This window comes from Carassius carassius, chromosome 37, assembly GCF_963082965.1.
Source record: "Carassius carassius chromosome 37, fCarCar2.1, whole genome shotgun sequence".
In the NCBI taxonomy this organism is placed as follows: Eukaryota; Metazoa; Chordata; class Actinopteri; order Cypriniformes; family Cyprinidae; genus Carassius; species Carassius carassius.
In genome coordinates this window covers 14,057,833-14,080,451 of record NC_081791.1, presented here as the reverse complement: position 1 = coordinate 14,080,451, position 22,619 = coordinate 14,057,833, and the positions used below count along the sequence as shown (strand labels likewise).

Sequence of the window (22,619 nt, the reverse complement as noted above, 5' to 3'; positions counted from 1 at the left end):
CAGAGGGGGCGCGCTTGATCTGTTTCCTGGGTGCACGAGCGTCACAGACGGACCAGTGTAATATGTGTGTGTGTGTGTGTGTGAGAGAGAGAGAGAGTGGGGGGGGGGCAGAGTTTAGAGCACGTTCTGTTGACAGGCGTCGCCGTTGCTACTCGATTCCGATAACAACACAAGCGAAGGCACGGAGCTGTCGCGAGGTACGCGCCTTTAACTGGATTAAGCCGAGAAAAGCCGTTTTGGTTGGACAGAGCTGAAGGCGGATGAGCGCAGCCCGCGGGAGGGCAACTGTGTTACTGCGGCGGGGTCCAGTCAGCGAAAGATGAACAAAAACCACCGAGTGCCGAGCAACCGAACTCTGAACGCCGTGGAGGTGAAGAGCAAGGTGCGTACCCAGCGGGACAACTACTTTAATTACTGTTCAGTCACAGAACGGACTAGTCTTCGTGGTAGGAATATACTTTTGGGTGTTCAGACGCACTCACACTGTCCTGGCAAGTTTGGTCAACCTTGTGAGTTCTGTCGACCGTTGCTTTTAGTGCTGAGGACACAATGTGTCCGTGTTGTTAGGGAGAGATTGTGTGTTTGGACCTTAGGTTTTGACAGGTGCTCTCTTACCTCATGTTGTCAGGTGTTTATTATAATGTAAAACTAATGTAGAATAATATAAACTTTTTTATTTTAATTCTTATATAAGTGTGTGTTATCCATGGCAAGCTATTTAAAACGTTATTATTTTAAACTAACGAGTATCTGTTTTATGTTACTTATTTTTTAATTTCTAATAATTAAATCAATAGAGAATTTAGTAGAAGCTAATACTTATTAATTGCATTTATTTGCTACTAGTCACTATCCTAAATTCAAATAGCTGATTTCCTTCTAAATCTATTGGGCTGTTATGTGGTTTATGTCAGATTAGGATGAAGCAGTTCTTGCTGGTCCCTGTTCCAGTTAACTATTCATGGACTCCAATGATTATTAACTATGCCAGTATGATACATCTCTTCCAGTTGTTAACATGTCTTAACTTAGTGGTTATAATTACATGTGTGTTGTCATATTTAATAACTAGTATGGTTGTTTTGTAGTTCAGTTTAAAAAAAATAACTAGTAAGATTTGAAAAGTTAGTAGTGTCACATGAAAATCAAAATACTAGTGTTTAATAAACCAGTACTGGTGTCTGTTCAAATAGTACTAGAAAAACAGGAATGGATACTATGAGAAGTTACAATAAACAAAAGAAAATGTATTCATAAATAACGCATAGGTACTAGTAAAACCGGATTAGATGCTAGTTGGAAGTGAATAACTGATAGAAGAACCACCAATCCCCATAGAATTCGGTGGAAAAACTTCACCAATAACAAGAGAATAGAGAATATTGGCAAAAGAGAACATACTTTTGACTAATATATTGGCTACTAGTTATTATTGGTATAAGTGCAATATTTTTTTTTTTAAGTGCTAGTAACAAAAAGATACTAGTTTGTCTAAAGGAATTTAATGCTTAAGTGGCTTGGCATTGCAATGTATCAATACAAATTCAATGAAAGTCATTTTTCTCATAAACAAACTGATGATCACTTATCTTGGGTTCCAAACTTCTCATCCACATGACAAGATCATGTTGGAAATTAAATATTGACTGTGCTCAAAAAAAAAAAGTTAAATCAAATACCAAGCTGCACATAGGATAAATAAGATATCTACTGAACCTGTCTTAGTGAGTCTTTATCTCAACTGTGATGTTAGTTACGTAAGAGCAGTTTTACAGGCATTATACACACCTTTAAATCTATACAGAAGATATTTATAACTTTATGCTGCTATATCTAATGTGCAAATCTAATATTGGTCTTAAACCTAATAACCTGTCTACCTAGACATGCATATGATGCCTAAAATTTGTCAAGGTAGGCATTCAATCTCAAGCATAGCCTTTCTTGTTGATTTCTATAGAAACAGCACCAGAGGAATGTAGATGTGGTTTACACTATGTTTCGTGTTTCTCTTGTGTTAATCATTATGGATGACACTATAAACAAGAACCTGGTCATACTCCCTCTACCAACTCAAACACTGAGTCTCAATCCTCCCTTTTGTTTGTTTGTTGCCAAACCACTTCATAACCTATTACAAACCACTAAAGAATTTAGGCTGTCTCTTTTGACTAGTTAGTAATCTTTACATTTTTGCATAAGATCTTTTGAATTTCCTTGTTTATAAATAGTTTAATTATTATTATTATTATTTTTATTGCTACTGATGCTATTCTATATTTAGTTACTCTATACTAAAATATAATTCTTAAATTCACTGAAAGGGATAGTTCATCCAAAAATTAAGATTCTATTATTAATACAAAAATGGAAATGTTTTTAATGGTGCACTGGTTGCTTTTTTATATGCACAATATACTTTCACTATATTATTCTTGGATATTAATTCTCTTGAAAAAGTGCATTACCATTAAGAGTGCATGCTGGAGATGTGTCAGCAGTTTTCAGTGTTTTTTAATTTTAACTACTATAGATTTGTAATACCAGGTGTTTATCAGTTGTCAGCTAAAACTTGAAAATAACGGTTTAATATATTGTTTTAAAATACGGTTTGTAGCATCAGTGCATTCCTACTTTTTTCCATGCACAATGAATAGTGACTGGAACTTAAAAGTTTTATAGATGAAGCAAAAGTACAATTTTAAAAAAAAATCAAAAATGAAGTCCAATTGACTTATGCAAGATGTGAAAATCTTTATCTTTTTCATTGTTATTTTAGTATTATTTATTATACAATTATACTATGTGTTAATATTTAGATTTAGCATTTATTTACACATTTTCAGTTTTAAATAGTATTAATTTTTGTGTAGGTTTTAGCTTGTAATTTAGTAATGTCCATTTGTCCTGCCTAGGCATTAATCATAATTTGCAAGACGTTTAGAAGTTTTTTTTTATCTAACTAGACTAGTTGAGTTCATCTTGTTTTGCTGTGTACTGACATCTGTTCCATGTTGTTAGTTTGGAGCAGAATTCAGGCGTTTCTCTTTGGACCGGTCCAAGCCGGGACGCTTTGATGAGTTCTATGGCTTGCTGCAGCATGTGCACCGGATCCCCAATGTTGATCTGCTTGTGGGTTACGCCGATGTCCACGGGGACCTACTGCCAATCAACAATGATGACAACTACCATAAAGCAATCTCCATGGCAGCGCCCCTGCTCCGTCTCTTCTTGCAGCGGAAAGGTGAGGGTTGTGTTTTTGAACTGGGTCATTGGTCAAACTTCAACCCCATGTGTTACACACAGTGTATTATGTGAAACAATACCCTCTACATCCCTTATGGTCTCAACACTCATGGTTGTAGTAAATTTGTCTGATCTGTATGGTGAGAATTTATATACATGTAGTTATATAATATGCACAAATGTTTCGACTGATAACATGTGGAGGCGATAGCTGTGCTTCAGGAAGCTGTGCTTTTGTTTATTTATCAGTCATATCAGATTATAATGTGACAGGTTATGTAGTCCTGGGGGAAGTGAGTTGTGTTCAGTAACCTGACTGCTAGTTAGCCGGCTTAAGTCTAAATTCAAGTTTTCTTCATGTAATCCTTACTAACAGATGTGTTTAATATGAACAACTGATTGCTCATTTTATTGATACTATAACTTACAATTTAATTACAGCTGTGCGATTATGATATTTAAGACATTTCATAAGACCTATTTTATTTCTCCCTTGATGCATTTTTCGTTAACTAATATGGCCAAGTGTTTCTTAATTTGGGTTAGAAGTCTTCAGACTTTGAGACTCGACTGAGCTAACATGAAAGCAGCAATATAAAGTTCTGAGGTCTGAACTGGTGACCGGTCACAGTTGTTGTGTGCTTTTGGTGTGTCATGGCCCCAGGCTGGGGGTCCCCCACTCTAAGCTGTGTCTGTGTGCCATATGACCTGTAGATGGTAAGCCACTTTGTCAGGCAGAGATTAGAGGGGTCACTGTGTAACACTGTGTGGCCTGCGTTTCGATTACATGGCGACGCTAGCTCCATGCTGCGCCCTGTTGCTATGGCAGAATGTGTGACACGGAGGCACACGAGGAGCCATCCACTTTTTAACTTGACCCTATATCTTGTCACGATTGTTTTAGTTATTTGAATGCATGTTTGTGGATGTAGGAGGTAAGCAGACATTATTCCAAGCGCTAAATGCTACATAGATTCATTAGATTTATAAACTTATGTTTCAAAACCTTTCTAGCTTTCCACTGCTTATAAGACAATGGCATTCTGAGGCAAAACCTTGACTAAAAAAGAGTCTATAAGTAGGTCCAGGTAAAAGCAGTAGACATTTTGTGATCATTTTAAAGGGGTTGTTAAAAAAAAAAGATAATTCTGTGATCACGCAAAAGAAGATATTTTGTAGAACAGTTGATGGTCCCCTTTGACTTCCATATTAAGAAAAATAAAATACTAAGCAAATCAGTGGAAATCACCCTTTAACAGTTCATTACCCATATTCTTCAAAATATTTTCTTTCAGTAGAAGGAAAATGGCTCTCAGTGTTTTAAAAAAAATTTTTAATTATAAATTATGAGCTGGACAATCTTTCTGAAAGTTATTCTAACAATATTGTTCCTCTGTGCCTTTGGTCCTCTGTTGTTTGAACTTCCCTATTCTCATAGGAATTAATATTAAAACTTCATAGTTATCGAAGTCATTCTTGGTGTTAATTATATTCTTATTGGTAGCTGAAAAGCCTAATCAAATTGTCAACATTTTTACTTGACAAACACATAAGAAGCATGGAATGTGTTAAATGTAAAAAATGCTGTGGAAATCTGTGGAGTGTTCTGCCTATTTATGACTGACTGGCATGCATACCTCACCAAATAATGCTCACAATAAATGTGACTCACGACTGATTCCTTTAGAGTTTTACATTAGCATGTTGATAATCATACAGTATTCTCAATATTATGCATAGAAATTACATAATAAATAAGACTATTAAGTAAATAAATAGCATATTATAAGAAGATTTTTCTTGGTACTTTTCTGCCATCATGGAATTTTTATTTTTTTATTTTTGCATGGAGTCTCGATGCATTCTGCAGTCTACCTTTTGGAACAGGCTTTGTTTTTGTAGTGTTGTGATGCATTAAAATGCTGTCTAAGTAGGCATCTTGCCAGGTTTCAGAACAGAGCCTGAAGTATTACCTTTTGAAGATTTCCATCACGTATCACATTAGATCCAGAGAGTTTTGTGCACTTTGATGGATGCCAGCGCATACACTCACATAATAATGTCTATGCGTGAGTTGGATCTGTGTTTGAAATCACATCAAGGCACGCAGTACTGAGACCGTCAAACCAGCTGAAATCTTTTGTGCAGCGTCTTGCCGTCATTGAATGGCACACATTCAGTGATCTTGGTTAAGAAAGCCTTCGCTGTGGTTGGAGTTCACATGGGGGATGGGGGGGTCTGAGGCATTCTTGAGCGCTGTGCCTCATCTGTGGATTGTGTTTGTAATTGTGGGTTTTGTTCTGTCGTAGCCTGTTTGGCATATTCGAGTGGCTTGACTTGAGCTCAGCTTACTCGATCTTTAATGAGGATGTTTTGTAGGGTGTTAATGTGCATCTTAACACTCCAAATGAGGATGTATGTGTTTCAATAGGCATCCCATCCCAATGCAGTTGCACATGCTTTTTCAGACAACATCAGGATGACCACAATGCACCAATCCCATGCTTGTTTATCTGCTGCCATGGCAGCAGTGAAGAGCTTTAGCTAAGTGGGGTTAATGATGAGGGATACTTGAGTGGTGATTGCAGCATGATGGGATAGATACCACATATTCACGATTGTGGGAGGCCAATTGTAATTAAGAATGAACCAGTTAAAAATGGAAAGTTGTATCTGAATACGGATTCTGCTGTGCCCCCACCCACAGTGTCAGTGGTAGTTGTGGAGCTGTTGTGGATATGTGTTTGCTGGTTTAAGGGGTGTTGGCAACCGTGTGTCTATTTGCATCATGTGATTTCCTGATCAGACATCCTGCTCAGTCGCTACTGTGTCATAATATTGGGTCTTTGCTCTATATTCTCCATGCTCTACATTCACTCCTCCGTGTTAACAGCAGATTCCAGAAAATAACCTCCGTTCCAAAACCTTATGCGATGCCTCCCTAGACACCATTTTAAGGTGCCATAGGGATGCTTCTTATGTGAAAGGTTCTTGAAAATGGGAAACAATATTACTGTCCTCTGAAATACTCATTTTGCCCAATGGCATCATTGCAACAACTTGTTTTTCAATAGTTCATTTGTGACCCTAGATCACAAAACCAGTCATAAGTAGCACAGGTATATTTGTAGCAATAGCCCACTATACATTGTATGGGTCAAAATTATTGATTTTTCTTTTATGCCAAAAATCATTAGGATAATAAGTTTAGATCATGTTTCATGAAGATATTTAGTAAATTTCCTACCGTAAATACATCAAAACTGAATTTTTGATTAGTAATATGCATTGCTTAATTTGGACAACTTTAAAGGCGATTTTCTAAATATTGTGATTTGGTGTTTTTTTGTTTTGTTTTTTGCACCCTCAGATTCCAGATTTTCAAATAGTTGTAGCTCAGCCAAATATTGTCCTGTCCTAACAAACCATACATCAATGGAATTTCAAAACATTGACCCTTATCACTGGTTTTGTAGTCCATGGTCACATTTAATACAGACAGATGGAAATAGCTTAAATTAATAGACTGTTTTACCCAACATTTCTGTGTGTGATCAATTTCTGTGCTTTATGAGATCATGTTTTTATGATCTTACACTGTAAAAATAAGCTATTAAAGCTGTGGTGACTTTCAGAAAGTCACTGAAAAAAATGGTATTGTGATGTGATGGCATATTGATCTGCTTGATAAACTGATAACCTACATTATAATACAGACAGTAAAAATACAGACATGCAAATGATCATGTACACTCATGACACTAAAATAATGCATTTAAACATTTACTCAATTAAATTTAACATGGCACCATAATGAACATGACTGATACCAATAAAAAGAAGAAACAAACAATGAAAAAATTATATATAATCATATGTGATGTGCAGGGATTGCACTTTTAATGTTTTTCACTGTACATTATATGGTAATCCATAGTTTATCTTTACAAAAACTATACATTATACAATATTTAAAAGTAAAAATACATATAATTCAATGTTAATTCATTTACATTTTTTACTTTAAGGTAGCTTACAGTTAATCAGTCAACATATTTTTACTATCGCATGTTATTTTCTTTTTTTGTCTATTTACTATAGTGTTTTTCTGGAATTTTTTTTACAGTGCAGCTTAGCAGTCAGTGGAACAGAGATATGGTACACAACATATGTGTTGCATAGGTGTCATCATAATTCTATCCAGAGGCCATCTAATGACAATCTCCTCCTACTTATCTATTTTGGTAGGAGATGCCAAAAATGTTGTATTCACCCTAAAAATTGGGTTGTTAACATAAAACGAGTCTAGACTCCTTTGCACTTTACACTAGGATTCTTATTTGTGTGGCGTGTGGACCTGCTGCCTCTGTACAGCGTTCCAAATCTGTCACTTAAGGGGTTCCTGTTCAGTTCGGATGCTGCCTTAGAAGAAAGCTGCGTGTAGAAAGCTGACAGCCTGCTTGCTTCTGAACAGAGTTTCAGTTTGAGCACTTGACTTGCTAACTTCAACATTTAAATCAAACTACAAAATCTTTTGAAAGAGGCTGTAGTTGAGAATTCCGCTGAGATTAATTGACGAGTCAGCTAATAGTATTAGCATTGAGCTGTCTTTTGTTCATTATAATTAATCCTTCCACCTGTGTCTGTTTCTAACAATAGCCCCATGATTCATTTGATTGTGTCATTCATTTCCATTCCTTTCATAGTTTTCTCAGCGTATCTCTGGGATCCTCCCTACCGGCCTCACCTGTCTGAGAGGTGTGGTTCAGGGAAACAGCTGGAATAGTTTCTAGAGAGCACTGTGACATATGCTTTAGGAATCTGCCTACTCTTACCTCGTCTCTTTCGCTTTTCCACTCCCCTTTCTTTCCTGAAACCACAAATTTGTTTACTTTTCCATTCATGTCATCAGCTGAATCAGGGCACAGGGGTGGGTTGTGTTTTATGGACACCTGTGACGTCTGCAGCTTTTATTGCCGCTTCAGTTTTAGGAGGAGCCGCTTTAATATGTGGGAGGAATTCCAGGGTCATGGAATGTCACGCTGATGCAGAGAAGCACTGGAACACTGTTATGTCATGCCTGGGTAGAGAGGGCCAGAGCCTCTCTGGTGTTGTCAAATGAAGCGGATCGGGTTGAAGGAGGGGTGGGGGGTGTGCTGCATGGTGGAAGAGGTTGTTCTTCTGGGGGGAAGGGGCAGTAAGCTGCAGGATTGGGGGGAGGCGTATCTCTGTGGAATGTGTTCAGACTCTGATCACCTCTGCTGATTAGATTAGACAGGACAGGAGGGCGAGGAAGGGAGCAGTCTGTGAAGCTCAGGGACCAGACCAGGAAAGAGGTGATGAGAAAACAGTGGGAGGGTAAGGAGGTATTATTAGTGGGGAAAACACTCTGCTGTTACATTATGGTTGAAGAAAAACTAGTGAAAGACCTGGTCACTGGTTAGTCCTGTTTTGGATAAAAGGGCAAGTCATTCACAAACACACTGTTTGTTGTTAATCTTTGTTGAGATGTTCTATGGCTTCATAGATATTTATAGATGAGGTGCCAATATGATCAAATATTGAGTTTTCTCACAGTATTGTTTAGAAACATTAGACCCTTGTATCTCAATATACAGTACTGTTCAAAAGTCTTCGGTCAGTAAGATTTTAAAAATGTGTTTGAGGGAAGTCTTTCATGCATTTCAAAATCCAAAATAAATAAAGTAAACAATATTATTTTAAAATATTATTGCAATTAAAATATTCCACTCTTCAATGTCACATGATCTTTTAGAAATTATTCTAATATGCTGATTTGATTCTGAAGAAACATTTCTTATAATCAATGTTGAAAACAATTGTGCTGCTTAATGTTTTTGTGGAAACTGTGAAACTTTTTTCAGGATTTAACATACATTGTCTTTGTCACTTCTGATCAATTTAATGCATCCTTGCTTAATACAAGTATTAATTTAATTTAAAAAAAAAAATCATACTGACCCCAACTTCTGAACATTACTTTATATTATGTGTTTGTTCATATAACCTTTTTTTTGGCTCATCTATAAGTAGCAGGTTGTCTAAATAAGCAACGACTCAGAAACTAGCTTTTTTTGAGTAGATGACTAGATAAAACACAACCAAATGCAGGGTTTTGAGACACTCATGTTTTTTAATTGCATCTGTCACAAGTTTTAAATGCTGATGAGTTTAGTGTTTTATGATTCTGATGTGTATCATTAACTTCAGAGCAGTAAAACACCTTCCAAACTGAACTCTGACCTTTAGCAGTGCACTTCACATTCCTCACAGAGTCAAAGGCAGGAGAAGATGCAGGTTATCAGGAAGATCCTCACTGTGGAAAGTGAGTGACAGCATGTCCCAGCTACAATTGAGTGCAGAAAGTCTCCAAACCGTGATTCCATCTAATATAACAGACTGATCAGATTTTCTTTCCATTTAAAAGTGAAACTACCAGTTATTTAACTGTTGAACCTGTGGAACCAGGGTTGGCCCAAACACAGGCCCACTGAAACAAGCCTAGCCCATCTGATGTAGCACAGCAGTCACAGTCACTCCCTTAAAGAGACGGAGACTGTGTTAGAAAGAGAGAGAGAGAGAGAGAAAGAGAGAGAGAGATGATGATACATTGAAGGAAGAGAGTGGGAGAGAGAAGAATGAGCAGCGTCAGCATGAATTAAACTGAAGGCAGCAGTAGTTACACAACATGAAGGAGTCATTCTACCCACACACGCTTATATTAATCATCCTTAAATTTGTTCCAAATTTCCTTAACCATATCCTTTACAGAACTCTAGCATTATAAAGGGACTATATATATGTAGGATGTAAAGCTGTCATGTGCTATATGCTATATTATAAATACTAAATTAAATACATTAAGCAATAATCAACAATATTCGAGTGGTGGTGTTAATGACTACTGATTTCTTTCAAATTAAAATAAAAAACAAATTTCACAATGTTTTGGGTTATTAAATCTTAAGTGGTCCAATAATTGTAAAAATGGAAAAATTAGGAAAATTTAATATGGTCAAGTAACTTCCATTGAACCACTTGAAAAGAAATGATCCATACCATTTCTTTTTCAGAGATGAACCGTAATGAGATTTTTGTGTTTTGCACTCAACAGTCAGTCTGTTTTTCTCATGTACCTGCCCCTCAACAACACATTAAAACAAAATGATTTGTGGTTGGTCACTTAACATATGTGACCCTGGGCCACAAAACCAGTCTTAAGTCACTGGGGTATCCAGTAGTGATGCACCGAAATGAAAATTTTGCGCCGAAACCGAAAATTTAGGATGCACTCGGCCGAAAACCGAAACTGAAGCCGAAAATGGCTTCTTTTAAAAACGTATATATATATTGCTTGGATTTAATGGATCTGAATTGAAATATCACAATATAATAATCAAACTTTTATTAACAGTTACATAACAAAACATAAAATATTTTTAACAATAAATATAAATAAAAATTATTCTTCAAGTTTTATGTTCCATCAAATAAAATAGTTTTTTAAAAATTGTGCAAAAAAAATTCACAATTTTGGAGATTTTTGCAGAACAAATGCTACATATTGCAACTTTGGTGTCCTCTCGTATAGGGCTGTCACTTTTGTGAAAAAAAAATCCTGTTCGATTTTTGAGACATAGGCAAAGTGTTCATTGAATCGTTAGTAAATTGCCTATATTTGGCGTTGATCCGTTTTTCAACGCCAAATATAGGCAAATCCACCGACAACTAAACGGGCATTAGGGCGAACGTAAAGAGGGCGCTTGAGACGCGCACAAGTCAGCAATGTGGACTGCCATAACATCAATGAAAAACATTACTGAAGGCTACATTGATATTATGCACTAATAGGCTCTGTGTGTGTGTGTGTGTTTGTGTGTGTGTGTGTGTGTGTGTGTGTGTGTGTGTGTCAGAACCTGCAGTTGCTGTGTGACGCGCATTCACTGCGAGCGTATAGTGACGAGCTGGACGCACTCCGAGAGAAGGCCGTTAAAATCGATTCCCTGTTTTCGTTTTCGAAACTTGTGTTGGTTGGTCCGATCGATTGTGCAGCTTTTGTGACAAGCTTTTTTTGATTGTGACATCCCTTTGACATGCTTAATCTTTGATAGGCAGACGCGTGATAACAGCTCGACCGTGAGTGAAACCTAAGCGCTTGCGCACGGATGGGAGGGGCGGGTGACATTCATTTTCGGTTTACGTTTTCGGCTGTTTTTTTTTATTTCGGCCCGAAACCGATAATGCCATTTCGGCCGAAAATGTTCAGCGGCTGAAATATCGGTGCACCCCTAGTATCCAGCAGTAGCCAAAAATACATTGTATGGGTCAGAATGATCAATTTTTCTTTTATTCCAAAAATCATTAGGATATTAGGTACAGATCATGTTTCATTAAGATATTTTGTAAGTTGCCTACTGTAAATATATAAAAACGTAATTTTTGATTAGTAATACGCATTACTAAGAACTTGATTTGGACAACTTTAAAGGCAATTTTCTCGGTATGTGGATTTCTTTTTTTCTTTTTTTTTTTGCACCCTCAGATTGTATCTCGGCCAAATATTGTCATATCCTAACAAACCATACATCAATTATTTATTCAGCTTCCAGACAATGTATACATCTCAATTCCGAAAAAATGACACTCAAGAGTGGTTTTGTGGTCCAGGGTCACATATCATTGAGACTTTCTCTTCCTGTTTATTTGGCCAGTTTCTGGACAGAATAAGTTAAGTAAATTTGATATGTTGATTGTCAACAGTCAGTCTTTCTGAACATAACACTTAAAGGGGACATCTGATGCCCATTTTCCATATATATATATATATATATATATATATATATATAATATACTTTGGTTACATTTCTCAATGGTAGTGTAAAACAACACCATATTTACCTCGTCAAAAACAGCTCTGTTCACAGTGACCCAAAAGGTGCATATCCCTTTAAATGCTAATGAGCGGCTCCTCACCTCACCCCTCTCTCCTGTCGATGATGAGCAGTTCCTGATGTACATTATTAGGAAAGGAGATCTTCAGTTCAAAGATTTGTTAAAGTAAAACATACTCACTTTTTCTTTAGTTAAAGCTGGATCACACATTGGTGGCTCAAGATTGTTTACACATAATAGACAATTTGATTGGCTTGCCATTTTTACTTAAATTAGAAACTGCTGTAATGATTCCTACACAGAGTGAGTTTCATCCACCTTATTTTCCCACATTTTCTCTAAGTATCCTGTCCTCAAGGGCTTTTCCTTTGTTACGTTACTCGCACACTTTGCGTTTTTCTTCTGTTATCAGAATTGTTCTCACTTTATCTTAGCTGCATCACAGAAGTATGTGCTCCGCGAGCCCAGAATAGCAGCACCTCATAAAGTTTCTGTATTGAAAAGTTCCCTCGCTCTTTCATTCTCTTTCTCTCTGCCTGGCCTAATGAGTGCTCATTACAGCCCACTCTCCACCCTCTCTGCTCCCCTCTCCTTTATCGTGCCGTGTCTGGAACAGGATGGCACACACTCCCCAATGTGGGAGACATTCGGAGTTAACCTTAAAGAAGCAGAAATGTTTCCACAGACGCTGTCATGCCGTCAGCAGCTGCTCGTCTGAATAATCTGTGTGCTCGATTCTTTGCAAGCAGCTTTGTGGAGCGAGACCATAAACAGAAAGCAGCACAGTGGCCACATGCAAAAAAACCTGAATGAGACATTCACAAAAGTGAAACATGAGCCATCACGGCCTTTTTAAGGCCTGCTGAATATTGGATGAGATGAGTCCATCACTCTCAGTTTGCGGTGAGCAGAGACATGGTGTGACATCTCTATTGTTTTCACACTCCTCGTGGGATGCTTCTCACGAATGTGTTTTACATTTCATTCTGGTTCTTGAACAATCTTAATTTCTTTCTTTATTCAGTGGGAACTTTTTTTTTTAAGTGACCCAAGGTGCACCAATTTATTTTTGAACTTCGTTTAATTTCTACAGACACGGTTTGTTTTAAATTATAATATCCTCACTCCTGTAATATCAGGGACCTAGAAAAAGCTATTTTATTCAAAATAATAGATGCATAATTTTTATCTGACAAAATGTAGATATTTTTTCAGTTTTGGCAGATAGTGGATATTTAATTGTTCATGCTTCTTTCTCCTATTTTTTTTTTTTTTTTTTTTTTTTTTTTTTTACATTTAAGAACTGTTTAATTTAATCTTTAGCAAATTTCAAAATTAATATCCATTATCATTCTTTATATTATAACATTGTGATGCCAAAAACACTTGTAGCATTTAAAACTATTGATTTTAGTTTTCAGTGTTGTGTTTTATTTTTAATTTATTAAGACAAAATATAATTTTTTATTTTATTGTCGGCATTAATCAATTACTTGAAAACATAGAAGATTTAAGAATACACAAACAGGTCACCTGACATTAGGCAGACAATATGACCTTGTGTATTGAGATACTGATCATCTAAGCAAAGGTGGGAAAAAGCATTTCACTAAGCTCACACACACACAAACACATACACGACTCTCACTGGCATGCTGATCACACAGACTTCTTCCTGGTGTCCTTTGACAGGAAGTGAGGTGCTTCCACTGCCACGGTCAATGGTGACCACAGTATCAGATAAAGCCAGTGTCACATTACTGCTGCCATACAGTGCCTTGCGAAAGTATTTATACCCCTTCATTTTTTTCATGTGTTGCTGCCTTATGTTAAACTGCTTTAAATTACTTTTTTCCACATCAATCTACTCTCCATACACCATAGTGACAAAGCAAAAACAGAGTTGTCGCAACTTCATAAATTTATATAAAAAACAACAACACTGAAATAAGTACATTGCATAAGTATTCATACCCTTAACTAAATATTTAGCTGAAGCACCTTTACAGTCTCAAGTCTTTTTTGTTTGATGCGGAAAGCTTTGCACATCTGCATCTGGCAATAATCTGCCATTCTTCACCTCATCTCTTCACCTCTCAAGCTCTGTCAGGTATTTTTAGGTTTCTCCAGAAATATTTGATTGGGTTCAAGCCCAAGCTCTTGCTGGGCCACTCATGGACATTCACAGAGTTTTTGCTGTGTGCTTAGGGTCACTGTCCTGTTGGAAGGTAAACCTTCGGCCCAGTCTGAGCTTCTAAATGCTCTAGACTAGTTTTTCATTAAGGCTATCTCTATATTTTGGTGCATTGAGCTTTACTACTCTGATGAGTTCCTCAGTCCCTGTGCTGAAAAACAGTCCCTCAGCATGCGGCTGCTACCAGCACACTTCACTTTTGGGATGCTACTCTGCAAATTATAAGCAGAGCTGGGTTCCTTCAAACATGATGCTTAGAATTTAGGTTCATCAGACCAAATAATCTTGTTTCTCAGAGTCTGATTCCAAGTGTGTTTTCATGTGTCTTCACTGAGGAGAGGATTGAGTCTTCCCACACGGCCATAAAGCCCAGATCGGTGGAGTGTTGCAGTGATGTCTGTCCTTCTGTAGGCTTCTCCTATCTCCACATATGATCATGGAACTCAACTAGAGGGACCATTAGGTTCTTGGTCACCACTCAAACTAAAGCCCTTCTCCATCAGTTGCTCAGTTTGGCCAGAAGGCCAGCTCTAGGAAGACTCCTTGTTGTTTCAAACTTCTTTCATTAAGGGTAATGGAGACTACATGTTTCTCTGACCCTTCAGTTAAGCAGATTTTTTTTCTGAACTCTTCCCCAGATGTGTGGTTTGACACAAACCTGTTTCTGAGCTCTACAGGCAGTACTTTTGCAAGGCACTGTATTAACACATAACAGATACATACACACTATTTTACTGCCAAACCAAACTGAAATCTAATTTTAAAGAATATTACATTATATGTTTACATATATATATATTGAGAGAGAAAGTTTGGTGTCTGTAAGTTTTTTTTTTTTTTTTTAATGTTTTTGAAAGAAGTCTCTTATGCTCACCAAGGCTACATTTTTAATCAGAAATACAGTAAAAAAAATTATATTGTGAAATATTATTACAATTTAAAATAATCAGTGTTGAAAACTTAATATTTCTTTTTTTATTTATTTAATGTGTGTGTTTTTTAAATAATAGTAATTATGCTGTAATTATAAATGACATAAGTCAGGAATCAATAATTGACTGACTAATCATCTTGACATCTTAAGTTGACCAATACATGATTTTTTAAATTTGCATTGTATTGCTTCAGGACATATTTCAGAAATAACTCATATCCCCTGGTCTGCCTCTAATGATTATTAGACCCATTACAACCAGACTGGTTTCTGTAGTGTCAGGTTTCACAAAGAGCCAGCTGTCAAGTGTTCAGAAAGTAAGATGATAGAGGTTTGTGTGTCATTTAACATGATGCAGTTTCCATATATTGTAAGCTGCTTTTAGCATCCTCTCACTTTTTCTTCTCTCGATCTCTGAGCCAACAGAAAAGCTAGTTTGTGCCCGTTTGAGTGGCCCTAAGGGGCTTCCCATGCTGCCCTTCAACACTTACTGTGAAGCCATTGTTAGACTTTAATATGGAAGAGTGGAGCAGATAAGGAAGGAAGAGAGGAGAAGAACTCTGGAGGAGATGAAAAGAGACCACCATACATACTCGACCACTCCAGCAAACCTTGTGTGTGCATCCTGCGTGTTTGTGAATAAACCCAAAGTCCTTTTAGGCTAATAAACCTCAGCTCTATTAGGTCAGAAAGACATTTTTATGATGTCTGCAGGTACTGAAGACAATTTGCCAAATTATTGTTAAAATTTCAACACAGGCTGCATATTCATGTTGAAACAAAACACAAGGACGATCTAGGTAGTTTTCTAGTGGGAACTGGCTGTGTGGACCTTTGACCAACAATCAATATTGTGTGTGTGAGTGTGTTTTGACTATATTTGTGCTGCCTAATGTGAAATCTGTTCACTAGATCACACAGACACGTCCCTGCTATCATATTCTTGGTTAAACAAACACACTGGAAGAAGATGCTTTTCGTTTTAGAGGTACAATTCAGGTTTATGGCATTAAAAAAAAAGTCACAACCCTTGATACTAAAGATCAGTAAACATCATAATTGAAATGTTAGTTATACTCTTATAACATGGTGGTTTTTGTTAATAATTAAATCTCTCAGGTTAACCATTGTTCATTCTGGTTAATGGGAGTTCAGAAAAACACATGGTACTGCTTTGAACTCTTCACGCACATGCATTTATATCCTCTCTCCCTTCCTACTCTATTCTCCTTTTTGATCTTGAGTATGAATGTCTTGCAGGTGAAAGTCCAGGCAGTGATTAAGCCTCTGAGGAATTCATAAATGGCAGCTGAGAGAAAAAGAGAGAGAGGTTGAAAGGAGGCTTGGGTTTACAGTAGATTACACATTAGCTGAGGGGCGGAGGGAAACTAACAAGCAGCCATTCTCTACCATGGTATCCCCTGCAGGTCTCTCCTTACAAAGTTGTGGGAATAGTCTAACAAGAGCAAAAAATATTTTTATATAATTGATTTTAAATAATTGATAATCAATTAATCTGTCGATTATTTTTACGATTAATCGATTAATCGGTTTATGTACTTATATTTTAGTTTTTTCCATTTTTTCCCCAAGTAAATTATTAATAAATGGTCTTTATCATTCAGCATAGATTTAAGAGATTTTAACCATTTTGCACTGTCATATCCTCATCAAAAACATACCTGGAGTTGTTTTATTGTGTTAGTAATCCTTTGTCGAACTCTTCTGCAATCAGAACACTGACCCATACTCTAGCAAATTTCACAAGGAGATTTCAAATAATGTTTTCACCATGGCAGTCCTTAGAGCTCCTAAAGTAGTTTAACATCCTGAACAAAGCTTATTAAGGAATCTTTCAGAACATATTTTCACGAAGAATAAGGATAAAACAGAATAAAATTGCAGTGCATTGTATTTTATTATTTACTGGGAAACAGCTTTATAGCTTTTGCTGTGAAATTGTAAACAATCCTTCAAAAAAAGTGCCAATGGCATGAAACCTGAATGGAACTCACAATTTAAAGTAAAATCCATCAGAAGGTTGTCCAGAAAAAAAATAGGACACACACAAAAAACCTGCTGTGTGAAAAAGAGCAGTGAATACTTAAAAAAAAAATGCATTTCAAATATCTACATTTACCTCTCTCATTCAGTCATAATTAGGCTGCACGACTGAATTTTGAACTGGTAAACGACAAACTGATCACAGAACATGTTTGTAAAGCTTTAAATGTTAACTGTTAAAAAGCAATGTTATCAGCTTTTACGACTAAACATTTGCAAACAATATTGTACTGGAGAATCTGCACAAATGAAAGTCTTAGGGGCCGTTCACAAATCGCGCCTAAAAACGCGTGGAAAACGCTAGGCGCACCGCTTTCTCCTTCTTTCCAAAGCGCTCGCACAGAAGCGCCCCTGAGGCGTCTGCCTTTGCTAAGCAACCATGACGTGCTCTCTCCTTGAAGACGCGGAAATTTCAGCAAAGGATAAATGGATTTGCAGCTCAAATAAATCGCTTGCAGTAGCTCTGCTACTAAGTTTATTTCAAAATGGAAATCCATATACAACTATGATCAGCTGTTCCTTTCATCTTGACTGAGCTTTTAACGTTGTTACGGGAAAGGATGAAGCTGATTGGTTAGTTCTTGTCACATGACCCGCGGTGCGGTTGCGGCATTCTGAAAAGTTTAAATGTTTTTAACTCGATGCGGTGCGGTGTTGGAAATAACGAACTTGAGCGCGCAAAAGACGCGATATGTGAACGTCCCCTTAAACAGTGCAGTAGAGCAGAGTTTACAGGTTACTCTTCTTTTTTTAAAGGCTCAATGTAAAGTACTCCCACATCACGCTGAATGCTGCAGACATATAGACATCATATGATGTCTATGGCTGCAGAGACGCTGCTCGGGAAGCACGTGACATAAAACAAGGCCAGCTATTGGCTATTCGCTACTTCTCCTGTTGTACTGGCTGAGTAAAACCTCCGGTGGCTCATTACTGCCACACTTTGGTCACCGCAGATTTGAAATATGCACGAAATGAGCCGCTTACGGCAAATAAAAGTTATTTAGCAACGAATCGATGACTAAATTAGTTTACAACTATTTTAATAATCGATTTTAATCGATTAAATCGATTCGTTGTTTCAGCTCTAATGGACATAATATATGTTTACAAGCACAATAATGCTGATAATAAATTGTATGGACTGAGCCTCTGAAAAGCTCTTTTAGTTATTGCCTTATATTACCCACGTTGTTGTTTTTTGCTGTCCTATATTAACCTTTTTTATTTTAATTTTTTTTAGTAAAACAAACAAAAAAGTGGTTTATATTATTTTCATTTATTTTCAAATTAAACATGACTTGATCAAAGTGGTTGTTCTTGTTCACATTAACAAAAATATGCTGATATTATACTGCATTTATTTACAAAGCTACTGAAAAGTGTTCATGCCCACACTTTTAGTTGTTGTACTATATACCCATTTTATTTTCGTTTTTAGTTGTTTTGTGTTTAGTTTTTTTTTTCAGCTTTTTTGTGTGTTTGTTTTTCTTTGTTTATACTTTATTTAAAAGCAAAAATTCAATGTATACAAAAAATAGTTTGTTTAATTTATGGTTGTTGTTGAATGACCATCGTAACCCATCACTAAATAAAGTAAACACCAATATTCCTTTAAGTTAAGATGACTAAAACAAACGTTACATATTTACATTCTTTTTCTCTTTCTTCTCCCTTTTCTGCAGAGGAGGCAGATTACTCTGCATTCGGCACGGACAGTGTGACCCGTAAGAAGACCCCAGCGGCGCTCGCAGCAGTCCTCCTTCGACCAGATGCCAACAAGAAGAAGCCTCCTATCATCATCAGCCTGCCTAAAGATTTCCGGCCAGTGTCCTCCATCATCGATGTGGACATCCTCCCAGAGACGCACCGCCGTGTCCGCCTCTACAAACATGGTCAAGAGAAACCATTGGGCTTCTACATCCGCGATGGTTCAAGCGTGCGCGTCACACCCCAAGGCCTGGAAAAGGTCCCAGGCATCTTCATCTCCCGCATGGTCCCCGGAGGCCTGGCGGAGAGCACGGGACTGCTGGCCGTCAACGACGAGGTGCTCGAAGTCAACGGCATCGAGGTGAGCGGGAAGTCTTTGGACCAAGTCACAGACATGATGATCGCGAACAGCCACAACCTCATTATAACCGTCAAACCGGCCAATCAGCGCAATAACGTGGTACGCAGCAGCAGAGGTGGCAGCTCAGGACGATCATCTGACAGCAGCACCAGTTTTTATGGTAACTCAACACCAGGTTCGATGGCGATGACCCCGTCCCATATTATCCAGAACTATGAACCGGACGAGGAGAGCGAGGAGGAGGAGGATCTGGTGATCGAGGCAGACAGAGGGGCTAAACTTTTTCCGCAGGCAGGGGCGCGGGCAACAGCCAGCACCAGCATGCCCGCCCTGCCCAGATACGAGCCCCACCTCGACCTCCGCCCCTCAAATGGTACCATGGCGAGCAGCATGAGCACCAGGTCTCTGAATGCCCATGACAGGGGATTAGAAGGGCGAAATCTAGAGGAGGGCACAGTCATTACACTGTAAAGACACACACAGCATATAATCACACACACTTGCCAATACATACTTTTGTGTGCCATAGGATTGAAAATGCATGTCAGGAACAAAAGAGAAGGCCAGAAACCACAGCACCTTACAGCACTTCTCTATAACAACAGGACCTTGATGAGGTAGTTCTCATCATCAAACCCGTGGAGAGCAGCACAGCACCAAAATAGCTATTTCTTGAGTAATAATGAACTTCCTGAGTCAGTGCGATTTAATGAATGCAGACGGCACCATATGAGTCATGACAATCTTTTTTTCCTTTGACAACCACACCCTTCAGAGCCACGAGGCTCTTGCGTTATCAGAGAACAAAGTACAATGGGTTTCACCCATCCTCTGCGTTACCATGGTAACTGAGTCTGGCTGCACTACAGAACTTCAGAAGGAACTGAAATAAGCTCTTCATCTGTTCCTGTCTGCAACACTAACACTCTCAGCGTACAGCTTCTTCGTGGTAATCAAGGGAATCTTGAACCTTTAGGCTTGAGTGAATGTTTAGGAGATATTTTTATGTGAGTGGACAGTTGTAGACTGCTGCCTCGGTTAAAATTCAGATGTCTTATCATCTCAGAAGTTTTTAATCATAGCCAAAAAGACAGATGATCAATGTCATATTTTTCATACTGATATGTTTTATTGGTATCACTTATATTTCTTTATTACAAGGGCTATCATCCTGGTCTTTGCTACCTGTGGTTTATTTTACCCATTGATCTTACTTGATAACCCTGTCTGGGGTTTTGTAATACAGAAATATCAATAATGTTTCAAGGGAGCGCTCGGATGTGGACACTTGGTTGTTTCATTTCTGAAGAGCGACTCTACCTTGACACTTTTCACTAAGGTTCAGCTTGTTAACATTAGAAAGATCAGCCGAAATTAATATTCTGTCATCTTTTACTCAGATCTTGTGTCATTTTATAACTTTCTTTCTTCTGTGGAGCATAAAAGCAGATATTTCCATACATGGAGAGTTCCTGTTGGGAACATGGTGTGAGTATATGATGACAGAATTTACATTTTCCTGGGAGTGAACTATACAGTACACTTAATGCATTAGGTATCTTAACCAACTATTTATAATATTTCTTACATTATCTATGTTAATTTCTGCATACACTTATATTTACTTTTTAACATTTAAGTTAATGTTTAAATAAACATTAGATAATGCATAATGAGACATGAACAATAGTATATGTATGAATCAGCATTAACCAGGATTAATAAAAGCTGTAAAAATGGCTCACTTTTGGTTCATGACACATAACTCATTATTTAATGTTAACAAATTGAACCTTATTTTAAAGTGTTACCTCTAACAATAAGTGTTGCAGTCGAATTACGGAGAAAACAACCCTTAATTTGTAGTGAATTACTATGAATATTGAATATATGCCAAAATATTCAGTATCTTTCCCTCTTTATATGAAGATTTTTTTGTTGTTGTTGTTTTTTTGGGAGCATGTCAGCAGAGTACCAGCCAAACCCTTCAGAAAGTATGTAACAGTTGGGTTAGTTGCATCATTACTATGGGACAGACATGCATAATTTATTATTATTAATATTTTTTAATTCAACTGGTTGAAATCTGTTGTGAAGTCTAGTCAAAAATGCACAATTAATCATATTGTCATCTAATGTCCATACCCTTCACTCTCTGTGTACGGTAAAGTGAGGTCTTCCTACTTGAGTGATAATTATTCTTTCTAAAAATGACCTCTGGACAAATGAACAAATGTTATGCTCTTACTTTGAAAGCATTCCTTTAAGTTCAGATGGCTGTAGGTACATTTCTCCCCCTTTCAACCTTATACATACATCATAATGATATGCATGATGTTACAGCTGTAAGCTTGTCATATACAATACGATCTTCTGAGATCTCAAAGTGTGTGTCAGTGGATACACTGGAAGAGACTGACGGGAGACAGATGTGCCTACGCTCTTACGGTTAGGACCTGCTCTTAGAGATTTAGCCGAAGTAGCCTTTCATTAGATCCCCTTTTTATCACTTTCATGGCACTTACATTACCAAAATCTGCTTAGAGTAGCACACGCACTGTAGCTGTGATCATACACACTTCATCCTGATCATTCATTTTTATCGTACAAACGACATATTGAATGAAGTCTTTAGCTGTGTTAATTTATTTTTATATTAACCACTACATACGATTTGGAATTGGAATCACAGAAATTTTATTTATTTTAAAATAGACTATGTATTTTTACTTGCTTTGTTTTAGCTGACACAAAACCTCATCATTTTTCTCTCATTTTGATTCCTTTTTTTTTTTTCATGTCTAGAAAATGGAGTTCTGTTTTTTTTCCCACTAGCATCTTTGTTGGAACTCAATGCTCAGACCTTTAGGGTGAATAGAAATATGAAGAATAACTTGCTATTTTCCAAACTGTGAATATTTTTGCATTTCTAAAGGAGACCATATATCTATGAGCACCTGCTTTGAGAGACATACAAATGGGCTTTTAAGCATTCTCATTCATGTGTCAAATTCTCTTTTTGATAATAAGCTTGCCAGATAAATCTTAAGGTATAGATTTGTACTGAAATTGTCAGTATTTTCTTATTAGTACTACATGGAAATTTGTTTTACATAATGAAACTTTTAAAATGATAAATACTATATTAAGACATAGATGCACATGTATTATAGTCAAGTCTTGGATGAAATAAACTA

At 37.2% G+C, this 22,619-nt stretch overlaps 1 protein-coding gene across 1 annotated transcript; it reads left to right on the top strand.

The window, feature by feature from the left end:
- Positions 1-111: 111 nt before the first annotated feature.
- pard6b (par-6 partitioning defective 6 homolog beta (C. elegans)) lies at positions 112-22,132 on the top strand. Its single transcript, XM_059527622.1, has 3 exons — positions 112-382; positions 3,022-3,244; positions 19,037-22,132. The coding sequence occupies exons 1-3, from the start codon at positions 320-322 to the stop codon at positions 19,891-19,893; spliced, it is 1,143 nt and encodes a 380-aa protein (XP_059383605.1). The 5' UTR covers positions 112-319; the 3' UTR covers positions 19,894-22,132.
- The last annotated feature ends 487 nt before the right edge of the window (positions 22,133-22,619 follow it).